General features: G+C 61.3%; 1 protein-coding gene across 6 annotated transcripts in view; it reads left to right on the top strand.

Moving 5' to 3' along the window:
- Positions 1–3,384: 3,384 nt before the first annotated feature.
- Positions 3,385–21,716, top strand: part of BEGAIN (brain enriched guanylate kinase associated) — a 46,292-nt gene continuing 27,960 nt past the window's right edge. For 2 of the 6 annotated variants that reach the window (XM_043434384.1, XM_043434379.1), the window contains exon 1: positions 3,385–3,545. In XM_043434384.1, coding sequence (XP_043290319.1) covers positions 3,504–3,545 — 42 coding nt within the window. In that variant the 5' untranslated portion in view covers positions 3,385–3,503. Of the gene's footprint in view, positions 3,546–20,200; positions 20,557–20,712; positions 20,828–21,005; positions 21,079–21,716 lie in introns of those variants that run through there. The other 4 variants (XM_043434386.1, XM_043434382.1, XM_043434378.1 and 1 more) reach the window with 4 other exon arrangements.

Below are 21,716 nucleotides of genomic sequence, written 5' to 3'. Positions count from 1 at the left end.
AGGCGGGACCACGGAGAAGGGGGGCGTCAGGGTTCCCCCTGGAGTCTTTACTACATGGCATTGACGCCCCTGTTTTTTTTAATGAATTGAGGAACATTTTGTTCTTTGGTTGCCCAAAAGTCTTGGGTTATCCCCCCAAGCAGACGCTGAATCCTTGACTCTTAAGAAAGTGCTCCCAGGAGAAACAAGTGAGGGATGGTGGGAGCAATGGGATGGAGAAGTGGTGACCTGGGGGGGCGGGAGGGGTGGGGATGGGTGGGGTGGGTGGGGAGAGGGGGAGGGGGGTGCTGGCTCTGCAGAGGGCAGCTCCGCGGGATCCTGCAGGGCAGCCTGGAGGAGGCTACATCACACACCTGTAGGGGCCTGGAGCAGACAAAACTCTCGGAAGGTCCAGAGTTCGATTTCCTAGAACCTTCTCCTTCCTAGCCTGAGAGGGGAAGACAGGAAACACAGAAGGCTGGAATTGGACTGACCGGCCGACTCTGGAGCCCAAGGCGGGGAGGGGCTGGACCCCCACACCTGGGTGTCTACAGGACCCTTGCTCTCTGTGACCCCTGACCCGCTACCCTCCCCCGCCCACTCAGCCACCACAACCAGAAGCCAGGCGTCACACCGGCCTCCTTCAACACCCCCTCCTTCTATCATCCTCCGTTCATTTGTTCATTCTCCTCCCCAACCCCGCTGCCCTCGTCTCAAAGCGTACACTCCAGCTGGGAAGGTCAAGAAACAAGTCAATGAGGTAACAGCAGAGAGTCGCAAGAGCCAGGAAAAGAAAATAAAACCAGGGCACGGGATTGAGAGGTGGAGGTGAGGACTGTGGTCAGGATGGTCAACAGACACCCAAATGAGGGCAGGAGGCTGGGGGACAAGGGACCGACCCACCCCTGCCACTTTTATCTCTTCTTCCCATCTTCAGCTGAAACCTCACCTCTTCCAGGAAGCCTGCCTGAATGTCACTGATGTTCCAAACCCTAGCTACACCAGCTGCAGAGGCCTTTCCAGGCCAGCCCATCCTGTAAGCATCTTCAAGTTTGCACCATCTTGACCTTCTCGGCAGAGACGCCGAGAGGCGGGTCCTAAGGTGAGACCTGAACAGAGGTGAACATCTGACCAGAAGGATAGGGTTACTAAATCCCAGCTTAGCCCCTATTTGCTGAGTGGCTTTAGGTGAGGGACTTTGCCTCTCTGAGCTTCAAAGAGGGCTAGCGCTACCTCCCTCACAAGGTCACTATAGGGGTCAACTGAGACCACCCCCGCCCCCCCCCCACCCTAGCATGCTGGCTTTCTCCCCACTTCCATCGTCAGTGAGCCGAGAGAGGGGAGAAGAGAGGGCTTGCTGGGTGGGGAGTAGGTGTGCAGTGTGGGCGAAGGGCTCTCCCGGGGCCTTCCCAAGCAGGCCTCCAGCTCAAGTGTGCAAGCAGCCTGAGCCAGGCCTGGGCACCTCTGCACCCCCGCCTCCTCCCCCCCTTCCCCCCCTCCCCCCCTCACCCCTCTTCACCCTTCCCCCCCTTCCTCCCTCCCCCCGCTTCCCTGCCGCCCCCTGCCCCTCCCCTGCCCCACCCCCACCCCCCTCCAGCCATCTGCAGCGTTGGCAGTGGCAGAGCCGGGGCTGATGGTGAATGTTCTGGCACCATCTGAGCAGGACCAGTGTCTGGGCAGGAACTGCGGGCAGAGCCCTACGTGTACCCTCCACCCACCTTCCACCATTACTGTTGTCCCCCTGGGACCTGGGGAGGGCAGGGACATTAGGGTTGGCAGGTGAGAGGTTGGCCCCCACTGCCTCTTGCATGCTGCCCCGATCCCTCCACAGGGCCTGCCTGAATAGGGTCAAAACCCTCAAGGGCAGGAGCAGAGGTCACGGAGCCTTCCAGCTCAGATGGAAAACCCAGGGTCCAGGTGAGCCAAAAACAGCCCTCCAAGGGGGATTTAAAGAGCCCACGCCCTTGGCAGCCACTTCTCATTTTGTCCCCGTGTAGGTCCTGTGCGCCAACCGGGAGGCTTGTCGCCTGATGCCCACCCCGGCCCCCAAACCCCCCTGCACCTCCTTTTCTTCATTTGTGCCTCAACAGGGTCCCCAGGGCCTGAGGGGCGGGAGAGAGAGGCCTTTGCCTCCGCGCTAAATGGCTCGAATCCGTGGCCGGCTCCTTTCTGCTGTCTCTCCTCCACTGATTTCCCCACTTCCCTGGCCATCAGGGCCTCTTCACAGCACTGTCCTGTGCCTGAATGTAGCCACCCACTCCTCCAACTAGAAGAGTGACTAGAACGCGCAAAGTGCACACACGTGAAATACAAGGCGGATGGCGGTGGTGGTGACCGCACAACGAAGTCAAAGTCCTTACTGCCACTGAGCTGTACGCTTCAAAACGGCGGAAATGGTCAGTTTTGTGTTATATGTATTTTGCAATGATTTTTAAAAGTATGTATATATATATATATATATATATATATATATATATATATATATATATAAAGTATTCATAGGCAGCACCTTGTAATCTGCCATGTGCTTGGGAATTATATAAACGTGGTGAGCCACGAGCCCATAGGTCTCAAGGGAGGGCAGGAGTCAAGTACATGTGCTCTGGGACCTCCCTGCACCAGCCAGGATCCTTCCGGCCCCCTTGTGCTTTTTTTTCCAGGGTTCCAATGCTGGCTGCTGCAGGGCTGGCCTGGCTGGCAGACTTGTCCAGGTGCCCTATGTAAGGCCCTCAGAGCTGAGTCTGGTTTTTGAAGAGGCCCCAGCCAGGCCTGGACCACGGGGATGACCTTGCACCAATGCCTCAGCAGGGAAGGGCCATGGTTCACTCTGTACCCTTCTTCAGGACTAGGACGGGGCCAGCCTGGGACTCTGCGGCGGGTAGGGAGAAGGGTGCTCCAGCTGGAAGTTCCTGGGGTAACCCTGACCCCTCCAGAGGCCACCTCCTCTTCCAGATTGCTGGGGAAGGGGGTGACCCTCCGCCATCACCTGGCTACCTTGGCACAGGTGTGCTGGCTCAAGCAGAGCGGGAACGCGGGGCCCCATCCATTCTTTCCCTCAACACTCCCTAGTGCATTCCTTCCTCATTCATTCGTTCCCCCGGCTCGCACCGCACTCCTTCATTCACCGCGCTCCACCATTCATGCTCCCGCGGGTTCATTCATTCCCCGGCCGGCTGCCATCCCCTCCCCGGCTCCCGAGTGCACGTGGCGCCCCGCGCCCCCAGGCCTGCCCCAGCGTCCCCCAGCCAGTGCGCCCCGCCTGGGCGCTGCGGGGGGAGCCGCGGAATCAGCCGCGGCTGCGCGCGGGGCCGGGGCTGGCGGGGAGCCGGGCTGGGGGCGGGGGGCGGGCGCTCCCTGCGGGAAGCCGGGCGGGGTGGGGGTAGCCCCGGCCGCGCCGCGGCTCCGGGCGCGCTCGGCCTCGGAGGGGAGGGTGCGGGCCGGGGGCGGCGGCGGCGGCGGCAGCGGGACCCGAGCGCGGCGGCGGCGGCGGCGGCGCAGGCGAGCCGCGCGGCTGCCCCGGGGCCATGTGGACGGGCGGCCGGCGGCCGGGCCGGCTCCGCCGGGCGGTGAGTACCCGCGAGCCCGGAGGGCAGGGCGCGGGCGCGGGCGCGGAGGCGGGGCGGGCGCCACCCACGCGGCAGCGCGGTCTCGGCGGCGCCGGCGGCGGCCCGCGTGCCCCCTCCCGCGAGGGGGGCGACTGTCCAGCCTCTGCTCCCCCGCCTGTAGCGCCCCCTCCGGTGCCGATGCGCGGGGTGGGAGAGGGGGGTGGGGGCCGGCCATGAACGCTTCGCCGGCCGCGGGGGGCACTCGCAGGGCGGGGCGGGGACTCGGCCTCGGCGCGCCGCCCTGCCCCCCGCGGGGCCGGCCCGAGCACCTGGGACCGAGTTGCGGGGGTCCTCGCCCCTCTAACACGTGCATCCCTCCGGTGGGAGGGAGGCTGGGGCATGGCGGGGGGAGGGGAGCAGGGCGGGGCCTAGGCGATCTGGGACCTGCCGCTGTCAGCTGTCACGGGCGGGTGGCCGGCGTGCTGGCAGGCCCCCCTCCTGCCGCGGGTCGAGGCTCAGTAAGCCCCTCCACCTACCCCGGGAAAGGTCGAGGAGCCAGAAGGAGGCTGGACCAGGGGCTAGTTCATTGAGCGATCGCAGTGCGTGGGCTTGCGCCGGCCCCGGACCCCCTAGGTCTCACTCTGCGCCTGCAGGGCAAGGAGCTCCCATTCCCCACAGTTCGAAGGGAGGAAACTGAGGCTCGGGGAGGGGAAGGCGCACCCCGGGGGCCGCTCCACCGAAGCGTCCACCCTCCCTGAACCCCAGCACAGTTGGATGGGAATTGCTGCCCTAGCGTTTCCGCTTCCTGCCTGGTGTAGAGGTGTTTCCTTCCTCGTTTGGGCCCCACCCCGTCCCCAGTGTGGTTCCTTTGGGGCAGGAGCAGCGTGGGCGACCTCCTGGAGACTCCTGGACCAGCCGGATGGGAGCAGAGTAGGGACCCAGGAATGGGCCGGTGGTGGCTGAGTGCGCTGTGCCTGCAGAGGTGGAGCCCTGGTGGCCAAGGTCAGCCACAGACCTGGGCTGTTTGCAGACTGGAAACTGACCAGGGGTCAAGGCCTCGGGGCTCCGGGCCAGCAGGACAGGGTCTCCCCACGGGCTTGGCTCCTGTGGAGGTCCCAGCGCCCTAGATCTCTGAGGGGCCGTGGAGAGGTCCTTGCCCTTCACTGGGCCCCAGTTCCCCTGCCCACTGCCTGCAGCGGAGTCCCTTCCACCCCCAGGGCCGGCGAGGACCGGGGAAGAAAGTCCATCATCCGCTGCTGTGCCGGCAGGCCCAGTCCGGGTGGCATTGCCGGCTGGGGCAAGTGGCCGATAAGGGGCGGCTCTGCCTGGCATGTGTGACGCACAGGGCGGGGAGGCAGCAGCCTGGGCCCTGGCAGCATCCCCGAAAACCCTTAATTTTCCCGACTCTCACTATAATCAGGGCGGCACAGAGAAGCAGGCGCAGTGGCAGATGCAGTTGCTGCAGGCCGGCGCCGGGGCGAGAGGAGGCTGCCTGCGCTTTCGGAAGGACTATTGTCTCATATTTATAGATTCCTGCGCTCCGTGTTCCTCTTACCCTCAGAACCTGGAGCTGTTCACACCTGGGATGCTGGGTGGGCAGGGCGGGGGCTGCCTGGAGCCTCAGTGCTATGGGTCTGTCTTTCCACCGGGCCAGGCTTGGAGAGTGGGTCATTTCTGGGCCGGAGAGTGGAAGCCAGGCAGAGCAGTCTGGAAGGAGATCTGTCCACCCTCAGAGACTCTTGGGCACAGACTCTGGCCCCAAAGAGCTGCCATTTATTGAGCAGCTACTATGTGCCAGCCCTGATATAAGCACTTTCATGCCTTGTCTCCACGGCAATGCTTTGAAGTAGCCCCCCACTCCCACAGGCACTTAAGGATGTTAAGAATGAATGAATGAGAGGGGGAAAGAGCAGTCCATGGGTGACTGAGGGCTTGGTTGGAGACGGTCCCTGCATGCATGCGTGCTCAGTCGTGTCCTACTCTCTGCAACCCCACGGACTCTAGCCCGCCGGCCTCCTCGGTCTATGGGATTCTCCAGGCAAGAATACTGGAATGGGTTGCCATTTCCTTCCCTAGGGGATCTTCCCGACCCAAGGATCAAACCCGGGCCTCCTGCATGGCAAGCAGATTCTTTACCGTCTGAGCCACCAGGGAAGCCCCTGGAGACCATCCACAATTTCTCAAGTCCTCGGAGGCTCAAGAAGCCCAGGGCCTGGGTGGGAGTTGAACAGGGGAGGGTGGAGGAGCAGGAGAGGGGAAGGCCTAGAGGTGAGAGTGATCCTGGGTCTATAGCAGCTTGAAGCAGGGCTTCAGTCCCTGGCCAGAGAGTGAGATCAGACCGTGGCAGTGATAGCAGCGAATCCTGACCACTCGACCAGTGGTCAGTGACAAGGCCCTGGCCCTTTGGCTTTGCCGAAGAAAAGAATTCCCACAAAGATGGAGAGTAGTGAAACAAGTTAAGTGCTTATTAGGAGAAAAAAGTACAGGACATGTGGATAGACACAGGGGCAGACTCAGACAGTCTCAGAGTTTGGTAGTTTGAGTTACTTTTATGGGGCATTTCTTCCGGTTTCCCTCTGACCAATCATTCTGACTTGCCCAGTGCAGAGTCCATATTTGGCGTGTCTCAGAATCCTTCTGTGTGTGCGCACGCATCTCTCAGCCAAGATGGATCCCACCGCAAAGGCCTGTGGGTAGTTGGCGTCATTCAGCATCACTCCTGTTTTGACCTCCAAGGAGCCTTTCCGCGCATGTGTGGTTGGGGAGGTCTCCTGACTTTGCAAATGAGAAATATGTGGTCTGGGCAAGGCCTAGCTTCCTCTCTCAATTGTCCTGTTCTTGATATTTTAGAGTTTTGGTCCACAGGGAATGAATCTCCAGTCACCTTACCCTGTGGGGTGGGGTCCGTCTACCTCCTGCCTCAAGGGGGGAGAGTGCAAGGATCAGAGGAGGCTCGGTCCAGCCGAAGTGTGGAGGTCAAGTGTGTGTGTGTGTGTGAGGAGGAGGCTCTTCCCCTCATAGCAGGTAGAGATCCCTGGGGACAAGTCCAGGGGTGACCCCAGGCTCACCGGGTTGGCCTAGAATTGCTCCCAGCATCCCCCTCCTGGCTCCCCCTCCTGCCCCAGAGCAGGTCACTAGCCTGCTAGGAGGAGAGGCCTAGATGGGAGTCTGGAGTCTTGGGTTCTAGTTCCTCCTCTGCTCTGTGACCTTGAGCAAGACCCTGCCCTCTCTCTGGGGCTCAGTTTCTGAGGCACAACGCCTCTCTGAGTCAGAGGAGTGGCTTCCATGGCCCGAGAACAAGCCCTTGGTGATAGCCAGTGGCAGAAAGAGCTGACCAGAGCTGTCTCTGTTGGTTCAGTACTGCAGGAATGAAGGACTGAGTGAGTGGATGAATTCCCCATCCCCCTTAGCATACTCTCCCCATGTCCCCCACTGCGCCCCGTTCACTGGGACCACTTAGGTGAATCTGATACAAACCTCGCCCTTCAAGATCTCACAGTCTGCCAGGAGACACAGACCTTGACTAGCATGATGGTGTTAGGAGGGTGATGGTGGCTTTCACAGCCCCCCAGCCAGGAAAGCGACCAAGCAGTGACTCCAGCCCCAACAGGCTGTGGATCTAGAGGCTCCCACTGCAGCCCCTAGGGGCTTCTTGGGGGTGGGCATCAGCTCATGCCTAGCTCTGAGCCAGGCCACGGGACTGCAGTCATTTGTCCAACTAGCAGCCTTGAACCGAGTCAGGGATGGGGATGGGCCAGACCTGGTCCTGCCTGGGGAAGACAGACACCGAAAGCTCCAGTCATGGTTCTGGTGGTCCATGCTGGGATTCCCGTGCATCTGGGTGGAGAAGCAATGTGGGTGGACTGCAGAGGCCGGTGGGTGTATTGTAGGCAAATGGACGTGGTGGGAGGCATGTGGCAGGGCAGACCAGGGGATGGATGGATAGAAAGCTAGAGGGATAGATGCATAGAAGGAGAGACTGATGGATCTAAGTGTTAAGAAAGGGATGGATGAGTAGATGAATGAAAGAATTGATACCGATAGGACTGGATGGATAGAAGAAATCCGTGGATGGATATAAGGGTAGATTGATAGACGGATGGATTTCTCATTCATATGACAAGACTGATACATGTGTGGATGGAAGGCTCTAAAATGGATGGATAGATGTCAACGGACGAATGGGTAAAGGGCTGGATGGATACAGGAGTCCATGTCAGAGGATGGATGGATACAGGCATGAGAGAGTGGATGGATGCTTAATGGGTTCAGTCAATGTGTGGATGCTGGGGTGGATGGATGGGGACTTGAATAATGTCAATAAAATGATGGATGTAAGAACAGAGGAGTGGATGGATGGATACAGGAAGAGTGCATGGATAAGTGCTTGAGGATACATTCGTGATGCATGGATACAGGCATGGAAGGGCAGATCACTGCAGAAATGGACACATGTTGGCGGGTGGCTGCATCCATGATGGACGGATGCATGTGTGGATATAAGACACAAATGACAAGGATGGATACATGGACGAATGGGTGGCGGGTGCAGGTGCAGGCCCGGAAGGATGCACTGGTGTGCGAATGGGTGGGTACCTGCTAGCAGATGAGTGGTTACCGAGATGGGTGGGTGCAGCATCCAGGCTTGCATAACCCCAGACCCTCCCGTTCCATGATCCCATAGCAGGGAGGCTGCAGGGCTGGGAGGAGGGCGGGGGCCAGGAGGCCTCTCCAGTTAGGCTGGAAGACAGGCTCAGGGAGCCAGGAGGCCGAGGTGTGGCCTCTTGTAAAGACAGGCAAGCAAGCAGGGACTCCTGCAGGGAGTTCCGTGTCCCAGGAGAGTTCCTGGAAGGTCTGGATGGCTCAAGTGCATGCCCCTGAACTCTGACCTCGGCCCCAGCCCTTCTTCCTCATGGATGTGTGGATGCAAGGATGGACACCTGGATGAATGGGTGGCAGACCGCAGGTGCAGGCATGGAGGCATGCACCGGTGTGTGGAGATTGGTACATGCTAGCAGACGAATGGTGTGAATGCATGCCCCAGGGCACGGATGCCAGGGCTACGGCCACCCTCAGGGGTTCTCAGGCCAGTACAGAAACAGCCGGAAGCAGAGGCAGCGTGGTGAAAAGCGTGAGAATCCTCAGACCTGGAATGTCCTCGTCTGTAAAGGAGGGGGCTGTAATAGAAACTTCCGCACTGGAATGAGGGAGGCTTGGAAGGCAACTGCACTTCCGTGGGTGTTGGCTACGGTTTATTGCGTGTGGCGGGCGTGGCTGTTTACCAGTCAGCCCGGGTCCTGCTCCAAGAGACGGGGTGGCACGTCCCAGCTTGGGGTGGGGGTTGCCACAGAAGTTAGCGAGGTGATGTTTGGAGCACTTAGTGAATGCTCAACCTGCCCTCCCCATCCCCACCCTCCCCACCCCCCAGCCCCGCAGGGTCCCACCGGTGCCTGGGTCCAGGTCTCACTGTTCCAGCTCCAGGAGGCAACCCGAAGTTGGGTCCCTCCTCCCTGGGAGCTCACAGACCTTGGCCAGCTTCCCATCTTTGGGGGCACGGTGGGGCCGGGAGGTGGAGAAGGGGCTTCGGGGGTCCCGGAGTGACACAGGGCCTGAGGCCCCCCGCCCCGGGTCTGCCACATCCAACCCCCGTGACTTCAGACAAGTCACCTGGCCCCCACAAGAGCCTGCTCCTTTAAACATGAGACAGAGTTCACGGCTGTCCCACCTCACTGGGTGAGGATTTGGGCTACGAGTTGGAACTTGGCACCCAGTAGGGGCTCAGGAAAGGAGGTGGGGGGGCGGAGCAGATGAGTCAAGAGGCAGGGGCTGGAAGCCCTCTCCGGAGAGGCAGCCCAGGCCGCTGAGAGGTGAGCAGGCCCCGGCTGCGAGCCGCCGACAGCATCCTCTGGGGCCTCGGGCCCAGGCGGCTGAGAGCCAGTGGGTTGTTATGACAACAGGAACTTGTCTGATGCAGCCCGGCAACTCTGGGAGAGGCTCGGAGGACCGGCTGGCCAGGCCCCCGGAACATTCCTACGACAGCACATAGCAGGGGGGTGGCCACCTGAGAGCCCCCGGGCTGAGGGGTCCCAGGGTCCCACGAGAGGCTGGGCTCCCTGCCGAAGGCTCCCAGCAGCCCCTGTGCGCTCTCCCTGCATCCCTCCTCGGGACTGGGTGCTGCTCTGTTGACATCTGGCGATCTGGAGAGGACGTGACTTGCCCAAGATCAGCTGGGGTGTTGGAGGTGAACTTGACCTTGGTTCTGCTAGCCTCCAAGTTTAGTTCACACCGGTGGTGGAGCAGGGCTGGATGACTGGATGCTGCTGGGGAGGGGGTTGTCCAAGTGTAAAGAGGTGGCCTTCAGAGGATAGCAGGAGCAGGTGGGGACCTGTGGCCTTCCCGAGAGCCTGAGACCCCTGACTCCCACGTTCTCCTGCCCGTGCCCAGCCAGAGGAAGTTCACACCAGGCCAAAGATGCTTATGAACGGACAGTCTGAACCTGGGGTAGTGGTGGTCGCTAAGTCCTGCCTGGACTCCATGCAACCCCATGGACTGCAGCACGCCACGCTTCTGCTGTCCTTCGCTGTCTCCCAGAGTTTGCTCCAATTCATGTCCTTTGAGTCGGTGATGCTATCCAACCATCTCATCCTCTGCCTCCCCACTCTCCTTTGGCCTTCAGTCTTTCCCAGCATCAGGGTCTTTTCCAGTGAGTTGGCTCTTCTCATCAGGTGGCCAGTGGATTGGAGCTTCTGCATCAGCAATGGGGTGCCTTCACTTATTCATTCGAGAACTACTGGTTGAGTGCCTCCAACGTGCTGGGCCCTGTGCAGAGAGCTGGGGTGAAGTGGAGCTCACCGTCTAGGGGGACACATGCTAAGCAGATTCTTGGGAATGTGTCAGTTACAGTTAGGGGTCATGATACGGGGCTGCCGCAGGGGTACCTGATCTGATCTGGAGGGTGGAAGGAGTAAGGTAGATGGAACCCTGAAAGGACCCTGTAAGGTAGATGGGAGTTGAGTGATGCTAAGGAGGGGGAGGGAGAGTGCTCCCCGGCAGAGGGACCAGCAAGTGCAAAGACCCTGAGACCAGTGAGGGCTTGGCACGTTCAGGAAGTAGATGGACGTTCCTGGGTGTTCTGTGGGTGAGGGTAGAGAAGACCCTGGGCCATCAGGGCCTTGCAGGGTGCATGAATGTGTGACATTGTCTGGTTATCTGGTCTGCAAATTTCAAAGTTCACACGAGCTTGTTTGTGGAGTGGACCAAGCTGGGGTCAGTGGCCCCAGGGAGAGGTGATTGTAGGTGTCCAGGTGAGACATGGTGGCACCTGGGACCAGCTAGGTGATGGTGAGGATGGAGGGAGGCAGCCAGGTCTGAGAGAGGCTGAACGGTCAGGGCCTGGTGATTAGGAGTATGGTGAGGGGAGGAGAAGGAGGGTGCCGGCAGCTTCCATCCCTGACCTGGGCAGTTGAGCTCATGAAGTTTTTCAGACTTTCAGTCCCAGGTGCTAGGAAACACTCAGAGAGGTGTCCAGCTGAGCTCAGAGAAGAAGGGGTCCCCAGCACTTGATGTGAGGCGTCCAGGTGTTGCCAGGTGGGCAGACGCCCCAGGTACACAGCCGCAGGCAGGCAGCGCTAAAGGCAGCCTGGGCTATCCTCCAAGCGGCACCAGAGACCAGGGCTGGGGATCACGGCCAAAGGCCTGGGACGGCCACCCGCTGGGGAGCCGTCCTGTGAGTACACACAGCCGCATCCCAGGAAGGAGTCCTGCCTGGACCCCTGGCTTCCTGAGATGCATCAGTGAGTCTCCCTTCATACAAAAGAGCAAATGCCCGGGACTGGCTCTGGCCCTTCTCTGGGGTAATCTCCCCCTCCCTACTCCCCATCTAACTATACTCTAGGCCCCCATCTGCCAAAAGCTCTTGCTCATAGCATTGTCAACTGTGATTCCTAACCTTATCCCCTGTGTATCAGTGAAGAATTGCAAACTGCTGCTAGTAGCAGAGATTGGAAATAACTATGGCTAAAATAAGACAGGGGTTATCTCCCACAAGTTAAAGAAGTGCCAGTACCAGAGGCAGGTGGCCCAAGGCTGGTGTGATGACTCAGTGGTCATCAGGAACCCAGGTTCTTCTGTCTTTCTGCTCCTCTAGCCTTTATATGTGGCTTCTGCCTCAAATTTGCCTCATGGTGCAAAATAGCTGCAGTAGCTCCAACCATCACTTGCATGTTCCATATAAGAAGTAGCAGAGTTTGGGAGAGGGAGCAAAAAGGGCACAGGCAAGCTATCTGATCCCTTTTAAGGAGTAGTCACGCCCAGTAATTTCTGTTTGTATCTCATTGGCTACCCCTGGCTACAAAGGAGCCTGGGAAATCTTGCCTCACAGAATAAAAGGAGGACTCTTCACTAAGAGTGGGATGACAGTGGGGAGCCAGCAGTCTCTACCACAGCCTCCTATTATTTCAGATGGAGGCAGTTCTAATTTCCCCTCCTTCAGGCCCCATGTTCACCCATGTCCCTGAGCCCAACTCACACCTGGCAGAGATGAGGAGATGTGGTGAGTGGCGTGTGTGAGGCTTACCCTTCGACACACAACGGGTATTCATTCAGCGCAGGCTACTTCCCCAGGCAGATGCAGAGTTCAGGACATGACCTTTGCTTCTCTAGCACTTTCTAAGCCCTGAAGCCCGGCTCCCATTTAGTAAGAATCAATTTAGGGGGCGGGAGGCCCCCTGCCACGCGCTGTCTGAATCAATTGGGGGCAGGCGCTCAGCTGATCACTCTGGCCAGTGAGGGACCAGTGACCCTGCGCCACCACCCCCGCCCCGCAGAGGGTACAGGGCCCCCAGCCACGTGGGAGGAGGGAAGCGGGAGTCAGTGAGGTACTTGGAGAGGCTTGACCTTGGACTGACAGAGGAGGATGCTCTCCGGGGCCGGCTTCCAGGCACAGGGCCCAGACCCCAGGAGCCCCAGGCAGGATGGCCCCAGCTCCCTCATGGAGCCCAGGGCCGAGGCCCCCAGGAAGGAGGCCTGCAGGGAGGACCTTAGAGGCTGCAAAATGAGCCCCACCTCAGGTCGGAACCCCAAGGGCCCACCATCTCACGCCGGCGGGGCAGCACAGCCCAGCCAGGAAGCCCCCAAAGCCTCACCCGGCCCCCTGTCCGCTGCCGAGCCCCCAGGCACAGGCAGCAGGCCAGCTCCTGGCCCCCTGGCCTGGCTGGGCTGCCGACGGGAGGCCAGACTGCCCTTCTCCAGGTTCCTGGATGAGGTCGCCGTGCGGGTGCTAGACCCCGGGACGCTGGAGGCCTTTCGAGGGCACAGGGGCCGCAGCCCGGAGCCCTCCCCTGATGAGCAAGACCCAGCCCCAGCCCAGGAGCCCCTCGCCAGAGCCGCCGCCCCAGAGAAGATCCTGGCCCTGAGCCCGGAGCTCTCCTCGGAGACTGCCCCGGAGGCTGCAAGCAGGGCTGGGCCGGGCCGGGCCGCGGAGACCACTGGGCTTCGCATGGGCAGCAGCAAGCGTGGAGGCCGGGCTGCCTCCCCCCGGAGGCCTCCAGGCCGGGTGAGTCTCAGCCCCCGCCCATCCCCCAGTGGGCAGCGAACAGAGGTCTGCTGGGCCCCTGCCCTGCTCCTTTCAGGGGCCGTTTCCCCACCAGCTCTGGCCGACCCTTCGGAGTTCCCTCCTCATCCCGCCTTTCATAGTCACTGGAATGGCAAAGGCCCTAAGAACCCAAAGAATGGACCTCTAGGATGAAACCTCTGGTTTAAGGAGGCTATTTCTGGAGTATGCATGAGTAGACAGCAAGGATATTCGTAGCAATAATAATAATATCACTCCCCTATTGGCAGAGAGCTTGCTATTTTACCTCAGGATTTCCTATGATGTTTCCTTTGAGGTTTTGAACGTCAGTCATGTCCATGTGAGGTAGGATGTCACGGCCCTGTCAAGCAGACAGGTGGGCCCAGGTCCTTCAGAGCTGCCCATTTGATGGAGTTGGAAACTGAGGTCCTGAGTTGCCCCAGGGCCTCCTGGGGAGTCTGGACTTGGACTGAAGTCTTTGTATTTAAATACCACGTTAGCACGTCCTCCAGACACACACGCATGCGCACACACGCATGCGCACACACACACACACTCTGGCTTCAGACAGATGGGTAGGAAGACTTGGTGAGACCTGCCCAGCTGTCCTGGGGGGGTCGGGTTGTGTGGCACGTCAGGGTGGCAGCACCCCCACCTCGGGACTGACCTTCATCTCCCAAGCCATCTGTGCCCCCTGGGGCCGGGGCAGGTCCTTACAGGCTGTTGAGGACATTGTCCCCTCCTGACAACTCCGGGCACAGGACCGAGGTTGGGCCACGGGGCCAGGGCGGTGAAGATCTCGCCCAGACCCTTCCCAAGAATGACGTCCCTGCGGGGAGGAGTTCTGGTTCTCGTTACATGTATTGACTTCTTTTTGGCTGCACTGGATCTTCGTTGCTTCTTGGGCTTTTCGTGTCCTCTCTTGTTGCGGAGCAGGGGCTCAGCACTTGCGGTTTCCAGGCTGTAGAGCGCAGAGTCGGTAGCTGTGACGCAGAGGCTTATTTGCTCCAAGGCATGTGGGATCTTGCCGGACCGGGGATCGAACCCGTGTCTCCTGCATTGGCAGGAGGATTCTTTACCACTGAGCCACGAGGGAAGCCCTGAGGGCCTGTTGTGGCAGCAAAGTCCTGGGTGGTAGGAGACAGCTGATGCTTGCCAAGTGCTTGCCCACGCTCTTCTGTCTCTGTGCCTGACCTTGGTGCATCCCCACCCTCGTGGGTGCCATCCTTGCCTCTAGTGACCTGACCCCCTCTTTCTCCAGGGAGAGTCCAGAAGCAGCATGGCTGCTGGGGGGTTCCGGGTGTTTGCAGCCCACCAGCCCTTCCCCTGGGGTCTGCTGGGCCGAGCACAGCCAGTGAGCCCTCAGCTCAGGGTAGAGTACCCTCAAGGACCCAGATAGGTCACCCACCCTCTCTGGGCCTCAGTTTCCCTGGCCGAGGAAGGGCGGTAGTGGTCATGAGCTTTCTTTTGCTTTGTCCCTGGAAAGCCTCCAGCAGTCACCCAGTAAGCCTGGCATCCCCAGCCTCCTCCACAGGGGCCTGGTGATCCAGGACTCTTCTCTGCTCTGGGCTCGGCACACCCTGCCCCCCTCACTCTGGGGACCACTGGGTCCCAGGGGAGCCCCACGATGCCCAGGCCTCTGGAGGATTCCATCTCAAGGCCCCTCGCACATGCCTCCTGGGGCTACCAGGCTGCACGGGGCCTTTGGGACCTGTCGAGACCCTGCAGCAGGTGCTGGGGGGGCGGGCAGGGCTCTGTCCCGGGACCCAGCCAGAACATCCTTCCCAAGGAGCTGGCGTTGGCACCTTGAAGCGGGAGGTGGGCGTCAGCCCTGCACCACCCCAGTGTCATGAGTGGTCCCCTCCAGCCTCGCATCACTCCAAAGAGGCCAGTGAGAGAGATGCTGGGATCAGGCCCATTCCACAGACCAGGAGCCGAGGCTCAGCGAGCAGAGCTCGGCAGAGTCCTGGCGGGGCTGTGCCCTGGCTCAGTGAGCCCGGACAAGCCGCATCCACGGTGTCTCCAGGCTGTGTGCGTGGCGGGGATGGGAGGTGATGGGTGAAGTTGCCTGCACACAGCAGGAATCCCATCACCGGGCCGATGGGAGCCAAGCAAGTGATATGGCAGCCCCTCCACCTGGCCTGGACAGGCTTGTGTCCCCGGAACAGTTCCCAGGGTGAAGCTGGAGCTTTGGGGAAGCAGGGCAGACCCCTGGCTTCCTGGCATTGGTCTGAAAGCCATTTCTCGAGGGCAGTGCCTGGAGTGACACCGTGAACCCCTTTGGGGAGGAAGCGGCAATCCAGGCCAGGGTTGGGGAACGGGGGGTGGAGGTGGGGTGGACTCTAGTCCCGCCTCTGCTGGGTCTGGCTGAGGGGTCACGGGGGACTGTGGTCTGACCCTTCACTGTCCAGCATAGGAGACACTACGGTAGAAGGTCTCCAGGACCCCAAACCGTCACCATCACAGACCTGGTACCAAGGTCCACTTGTGCTAGAGTGTCAATGACTTGAGACAAGGGTTTCCTGAGATCACAAGGGGCAGAAACGAGCAGGGGGCACCGGCCAGTGTCCAGGGCGGAGAGGAGGGCTGGGGCCTCTGCAGCAGGCTTCGGGAGGGTGGTCACAAGACCCCAGATGCCAGGCCTGGGAGTCTCCGGAGCTGCGTTTGGATCCTGCCCGACAGGCTTCCCCCCCGGGGAGACCTCAGGCAAGCCCCCCCACCTGCTGGGCCCCAGGCTCCCCGTTGGTGCGCCCAGCCTAAGGTATGACAGCGCTGCTCCGCGGAGAGTGGGGGACCCCCAAGGTGCCTCTGGAGGGGGCAGCTGCTTGATTCCCTTCTCCCCGACTGCTGCCACGTGGGAATGTGGGCCGGAGTTGCCAGATCTTCCAAAATTTCAGCAGGAGCCAAAAATACGGATTTTAAAATGTAAACGCTCCCAATTTTTACATGTTGGCTCAAATGCTTAAAAAAAAAAAAAAATTAAAACCCTCTCGCAGGCCAAATACAACATGCTGGCAGGCCAGATTTAGCTCAGGAGGCCAGTTTGCAGCCGCGGGCCTAGTCCATCTGCACTGGCGCACAGCTGGGGGCCCTAGGCCCCGCCCTGGCCACGCGGAGAAGCGTGGGGCGCGGCCGGGGGAGGGGACAGGGCACCTCTCGGCCCACGGCGAGGTCCTCCTGAATCACCAAGGGGAAGGATGTTCTTGGCCCCACGTGGGGACAGCCCCAAGCCAAGGTTTGGGGTCAAGTCCCCAACTTGCTGAGGGGCCTTGGGCCAGCACCCGCCCCCCCCCACCCCTTCCACCAGCGCTCAGCTTACTGTTCCGACTAAGGTATCTGCTGTGTGCCCCGCACAGTGGGCCCTGAGACCGGCCTCTCGACCTCCCCAGCCGCCCCGTCTCAGTCTCTCGGGCTGGTCCCGCCCCTCCCAGGGTGGAACCCCCACCCGGCAGAGTCCCTCCTGTCCCCGATCTGGGCTGGCTCCCCATGTGGTCTCATCCAGGGTCGGGGCTCAGGTGCTATCTCCATGTGGGCCACGTGCAGATTTATATCTCCTGGACCCTCCTCTGAACTCCAAACCCCTGTCCCCCACCCTCTCGCCCGTGTCCCCGCTGGGATTTCCGAACCTCCGGCCTGGGCCCTGTTCACCTGGACTGCGTGGGTGCGTCCAGCTGGACTCCCGGGGCACCGCACTCAAGCGGCAGGGCGCCCTCCATGCTGCAGCCCGAGGGGCACCCCTCTGTTCAGCTGGGTGGGGGGCTTCCCACCCTCTCAAGATAGAAGCCAGAGTTCTGACGATGGCACACGAGGCCCCCGACTCGATCTCTGCTCCCCACTGGTGAACGGACACCCCCTGAACTCAGGGCAGGAGGGGCACCCCACGGTGCCCTGGGCAGTCTGCCTCCTGCTGTGGGCATATCAGCACCATGAGGGCAGAGACGCTCCTCTGGTCTAGTTTGTTCGTTGCTGAGTCCCCTAGAACAGGGCCCAGAGGGAATGTTTGTTGAATGAATACAAGCGGGCAAGGAGTGATGTAAAACCTCTTCAAAGAGGGTCCAACCTGAATGATGGCATTAAAAGGCTGGCTCGGGAGCAGCGACAACCCTTCACCAGCCCTGCCCCCAAGACAGTCCCGTGCACTCACAGCATCCTCTGAAGACTTTGCAGCCTCCCGAGGTGAGGCATTGAGCTCAGAGAGGCTGAGGGTTTTTGCCCAAGGTCACACAGCTGCATGGGCGGCTCAAGACTCCACCTGCGGGAGGCGGGTGGCCGCCGTCTTGACCATGTCTGGAATCTGGTCCTCTCCGTCATCTCTGCCCTCGGTAGTTTTGGGCCTGTTTCCTCCCTTTGAAGAGGGGGTGAGGGAGCAGGCTACAGAAGAAACCAAGGAAGCTGGGCTCCAGGTAGATCTCAGGAGGGCCCAGGGGCCTGAGCACAGGCCTCATGGGAGGGCGGGGACTCGCCCAGGGTCAGGGGGCAAGTCGGAGGGGAGGCCTGAGCGCCCGGCAGGCCCCTCCCTGACCTGCCCTCACTTTCCTTGTCGGGGCAGTTTCAGGTATTACAGGACTGGGGGGCGGGGGGGCAGGAACGGGACGGGGCCAGATGGTCCAGCGAGGAGTCACACGTCCGCTCGTGGGGGCCGGAGCAGGACTGACCCCCTCGGCAGAGGGGTTCCCTGGACAGGGTTCTGTGCGGATGCATGGATGTCGGGGCCTAGGTGGGCTTGGGTGCCCCCAGGGTGATGGTGAGCTTTGGAGGGGGGGTGTGGGGGCATGGGCCGGCATGGGAGTGAGACCATGAGGGACCTTGAGAGCAGACCGGAGGCTGCTGGAGGCGGAGAGCAGATGCCACTGGCTGGGGAGAAACAGCAACTGCATTCATTCGGGCGTCACCGCCTGCTCGCTGGAGGCCGCTGTGCCGGCCTTAGAGACAGAGACGCCATGGCTGAAGCAGAGATGCCCCTGCCCTCAGGGTTCAGGGCCAGGGGTAGGGCAAAGGGCCAAAGGAGTGGAGTCCAAAGGGGCAGGGCGTGATGAGACACCCTTCAGCAGAGAGAGGAGCTCCTCTGGGCGGGTGGTCAGAGAAAGGAAGGCGCCAGCCCTGCAGAGATCCAGGAGTGAAGAAGTGCAAAGGCCCTGAGGCAGGAGCGAGCTGGGTGAGCTTGGGACCAGCACGGTGGCCAGTGTGTGCCAAGCGAAGGGCAGGGCAGGGGGGTGTGGGCAGAGGGTTAGGCGGGGCCAAGCCCGTGTTTCCCAACCCCTGGCTGAGGCCTGACTTGTGACCCTGAGTTGCCTCCCTCTGTGGCCTGTTGGCCATGCTGGCCACAGAGCAGGTAGCTCAAGGGTGGAAGGGGCTGTACCTGGCCCTCCAGAAGCTCAGAGTCTTGGGGAACAGGGAAAGAAGGGAGGTGGCGGGGCTGTGATGGTCAGCGCCCCCGCTGACCACCCCGCCCAGGGTGTGGGAAGGCAAGCAGTCGGGGCGGCGGGGACCAGCACAGGCAGAGACTTAAGAGGAAGAGGCGGCAGGTGGCCTGAGGCAGAGATGCGCGGTACCATCCAGTTTAGCCAGCAAGAAGGGCTTGTGTGATGCTGGGAAGTAAAGATGATGGCCACTGGGCTGGACCACCAGGAGGGTGGGACCACCCAGAGGGGCTGGACCACCCAGAGGGACAAGAAGCTAGTTCAGGGCAGACAGTGATGACGTCACAGGTCTGCTGCAGCAATAGGCACGGGGCTGTGAATTTGGGGTGAGCTGGAGGGGCGGCACCCAGGGCAGGGATGGAGTGTCCCTCTGAGAGACCCGGAGTAGCCCACCTGGGTTCTCACCTGTATCAGGAGACCACTGGGGGCCTCCCTTGCCTGTGGGTCCCTGGAGGGGCCCAATGGAGCCTTGAGGCTGTTTCCTGCCACCTCATTTCGCGCTGGGGACCATGGACAGCTCACAGGCCCTTCAGAGCCATGGTCCCCAGCGCCCTGCCCCCTTCTGTAACAGAGGCACCACTTCTGGCCCGAGACCCGGGCAGTGCCCCTCGGGTCTCCTCTGCCCAGCCCATCTGCAGCCCTCAGCTGACCTCAGGGGACTCAGAGCCGGCCATTCATGCTCCTGCTGGGTTTCTTCATCTCAGGAATACCCCCCAAATCTCGTGGTTATGAGCTGCAGAGTTAAGACTCGAACACGGGGCTCTGGCCTCAACATCAAGACCACGGCCAAAGGCACAGTGCCTCCCCACGGGGCCAGCCGCAGACCGCTGTAACTGCTCTTGGCTCGACTTCCCAGAGCTTCGCACCCAACTCCCACCCCCGGGTGAGGTGCTGGCTGGATACAGCCAGGACACAGCTGGCTGGGAAGGACATAGACCCTGCCCCAGGGAGCACATACCCACTGTAGAGGCCAAACCCAACAACTCGGCTGGGTCTTCTCCACGGAGGGCTGCCTGGAGGAGGCAATCTTTCAGGATAAGGACCACGGTGACCACATGGGCACTGAGTCTGGGGAGAAGGTGAGACTTGGTGGTAGGATCAGAGCCAGTCTTCAGGGTATGGCTCATCGGAGTGAAGGGAGAGGCTGTTAAGGTGCTGGGGCTGGACCCCCACGCCCCTTCTCTGTCAGCCTCTGTCCCACCCCCGCCGCCCACCCCTTGCCACCTGGGCGACTCAGCGTCCTCTCCTAGAGCCCCTTCGTGGGGGAGAAAAGTCCCAGACAGGCCTTTTAGACTAGCTGAAACATTCAATATAAATAATAAATGCTAGATTTTTATAATTAAATTTTAATACATGCTTATTAATTTTAGACAAACTCACTGGCAGGTCATTCACTGTGAGTGATGGAGGCAACCGGAGACATTTGAGGAGCGTCCCCAGCCTCTGGTGGGAAAGGTCCCTGAGGCTTGGGGGCCAGTCCCAGCCGGGCTGTGTCTCTGGGCTCCGCTCTCCTCCTCTGTAAAATGGGAGAGACTTCCCGGAGGAAGAGCTGGCCAGCGCGATGACGAACACAGGGCTGCTGGGTGCTGGTGTCCTTGTGACCTCAGCCCTTCTGCTGTGGGTGGACTCCTGGGATGGGAGCCACGGTTTCATTTCTCAACCATTAGCCCCTGGAGGGCAGGGCTCACCTCATTTGCTGCGGCCTCCGAACCCCAAGAACCCAGCCCCAGAGCTAATGAATGAGCAAGGCACCCGTGGGTGGATGATGGAACACTTGGACTTTTGGGGTTTGGGCTGACCCTGGCAACGCAGGGCTCCTCCCACCCTGCGTTGGCGGGGTGGAGGCCAGGCCTGCTGGGTGCTGGGGGTGCCCGGGTGAAGGGACAGGACTCCTGCCTGGAACTCAGAGCCAGAAGGGAAGAGGCAGGGAAAGACACGCCACAGAGGCGTAGGATTCAAGCATGCCTCGTCCGTGTTTATTGAGCGCCTGCTGTATGCTGGGATCAAGTGTGCTGAGCGTGCTGATGGGAACCCAGGAAAGGTGGGCCTGGGTACATAGGGGGCGTCGGGGAGGTGTTGGCCAATCGGCCAGCTCCTTGTCTTGGGGGAGGAGGGTATATAGAGGGGTCTGGGCTCGTGGGCTCCGACAACTTTTAGAGCATCGGGGACTGTGTCTGGCTGCCAATCCAGACGCCTCGGGGATCCTTTCGTCTGAAATCCCTTCCCGCACCCCAGCCCCTCCGCAGTCTGCGATGCAGAAGGGCAACAGAGCGCCTCATCCTGCTCCCCCCGCCCCCAAACCTAGCTCGCAGGTGAGGAAACTGAGACCAGAGGCATCTGGGGAGGGCCCGAGCGAGCACCCGGGGAACTGGTGACGGAGCCTGGCGGAGGGCCCCCGGCCGGGCCTTCCAGCTCGGCGCTGGCTGCCCGGGCTGCGCCCTCGCCCGGCGGGGCGGTGGGGGAGGCGGCGTGGGGCCCGGACCGGAGCGGAGCGCGCTCCCGGCGGACGCGGCGGCGGCGCCCGGCGCGAGGGGCCGGGATGGGCAGTCATCAGTCTTCCCAGGTGTGTCGCGTGGTCCCTGGACGCAGCCCCCTCCCCCGTCCCCCTTGAATCCCAGGCATGGTACGGGAAGACGGGGTAAAGCTCCCGGGAGCGGCCTCTCCCGGGCGACTGAGAGCCCTCCCCGCGCCCCCCGCTCCGCGCAGGAAGTGCGAGCCCGCCCGGGCCGCTTGCGGTCCCAGTTTTTCGCTGGCGCCCGCAGGGTTAACAGCAGCGGGTGGGCCCCCCGCCCGGCCCGCAGAGGGGCTGCCCGGCGGCGCGGGGCTGGGCGGGGAGGGTCTCCAAGCCGCGCGCGGGCGGGTCTGCGCAAGCCCGGCAGGGAGCCCCGCTGGCGAACCTAGTGCGCAGGGGTTAATCCCTTGGGCCCGCGAGGGGTGAGCCAGGCCCGGACCCCAGAAGCTGCGGGCAGAAGGGCCCCCGATTGAGGAGTCTGAGGTCCCGACTGCTAGCACCCTCGGTTCGCGAGCGTGTCAGGTTCTCCACTCCTGTACGGACCCCAACTGCCCGCTCTGAACATTCTCCGACTCGCAGATTCTGCAATTCCGGGCTTGGCTTCCTCCGGGAGGGAGCGTGGGGCTGGAAGGGTTAACGGGCGGGGTGGGGCGGGGTGGGGGGGTGTGCAGCGGGGGCCGCAGCCGCCG

Source organism: Cervus canadensis, chromosome 17, assembly GCF_019320065.1.
Source record: "Cervus canadensis isolate Bull #8, Minnesota chromosome 17, ASM1932006v1, whole genome shotgun sequence".
NCBI lineage: Eukaryota > Metazoa > Chordata > Mammalia > Artiodactyla > Cervidae > Cervus > Cervus canadensis.
This window is presented reverse-complemented; position numbering and strand designations above follow the sequence as displayed.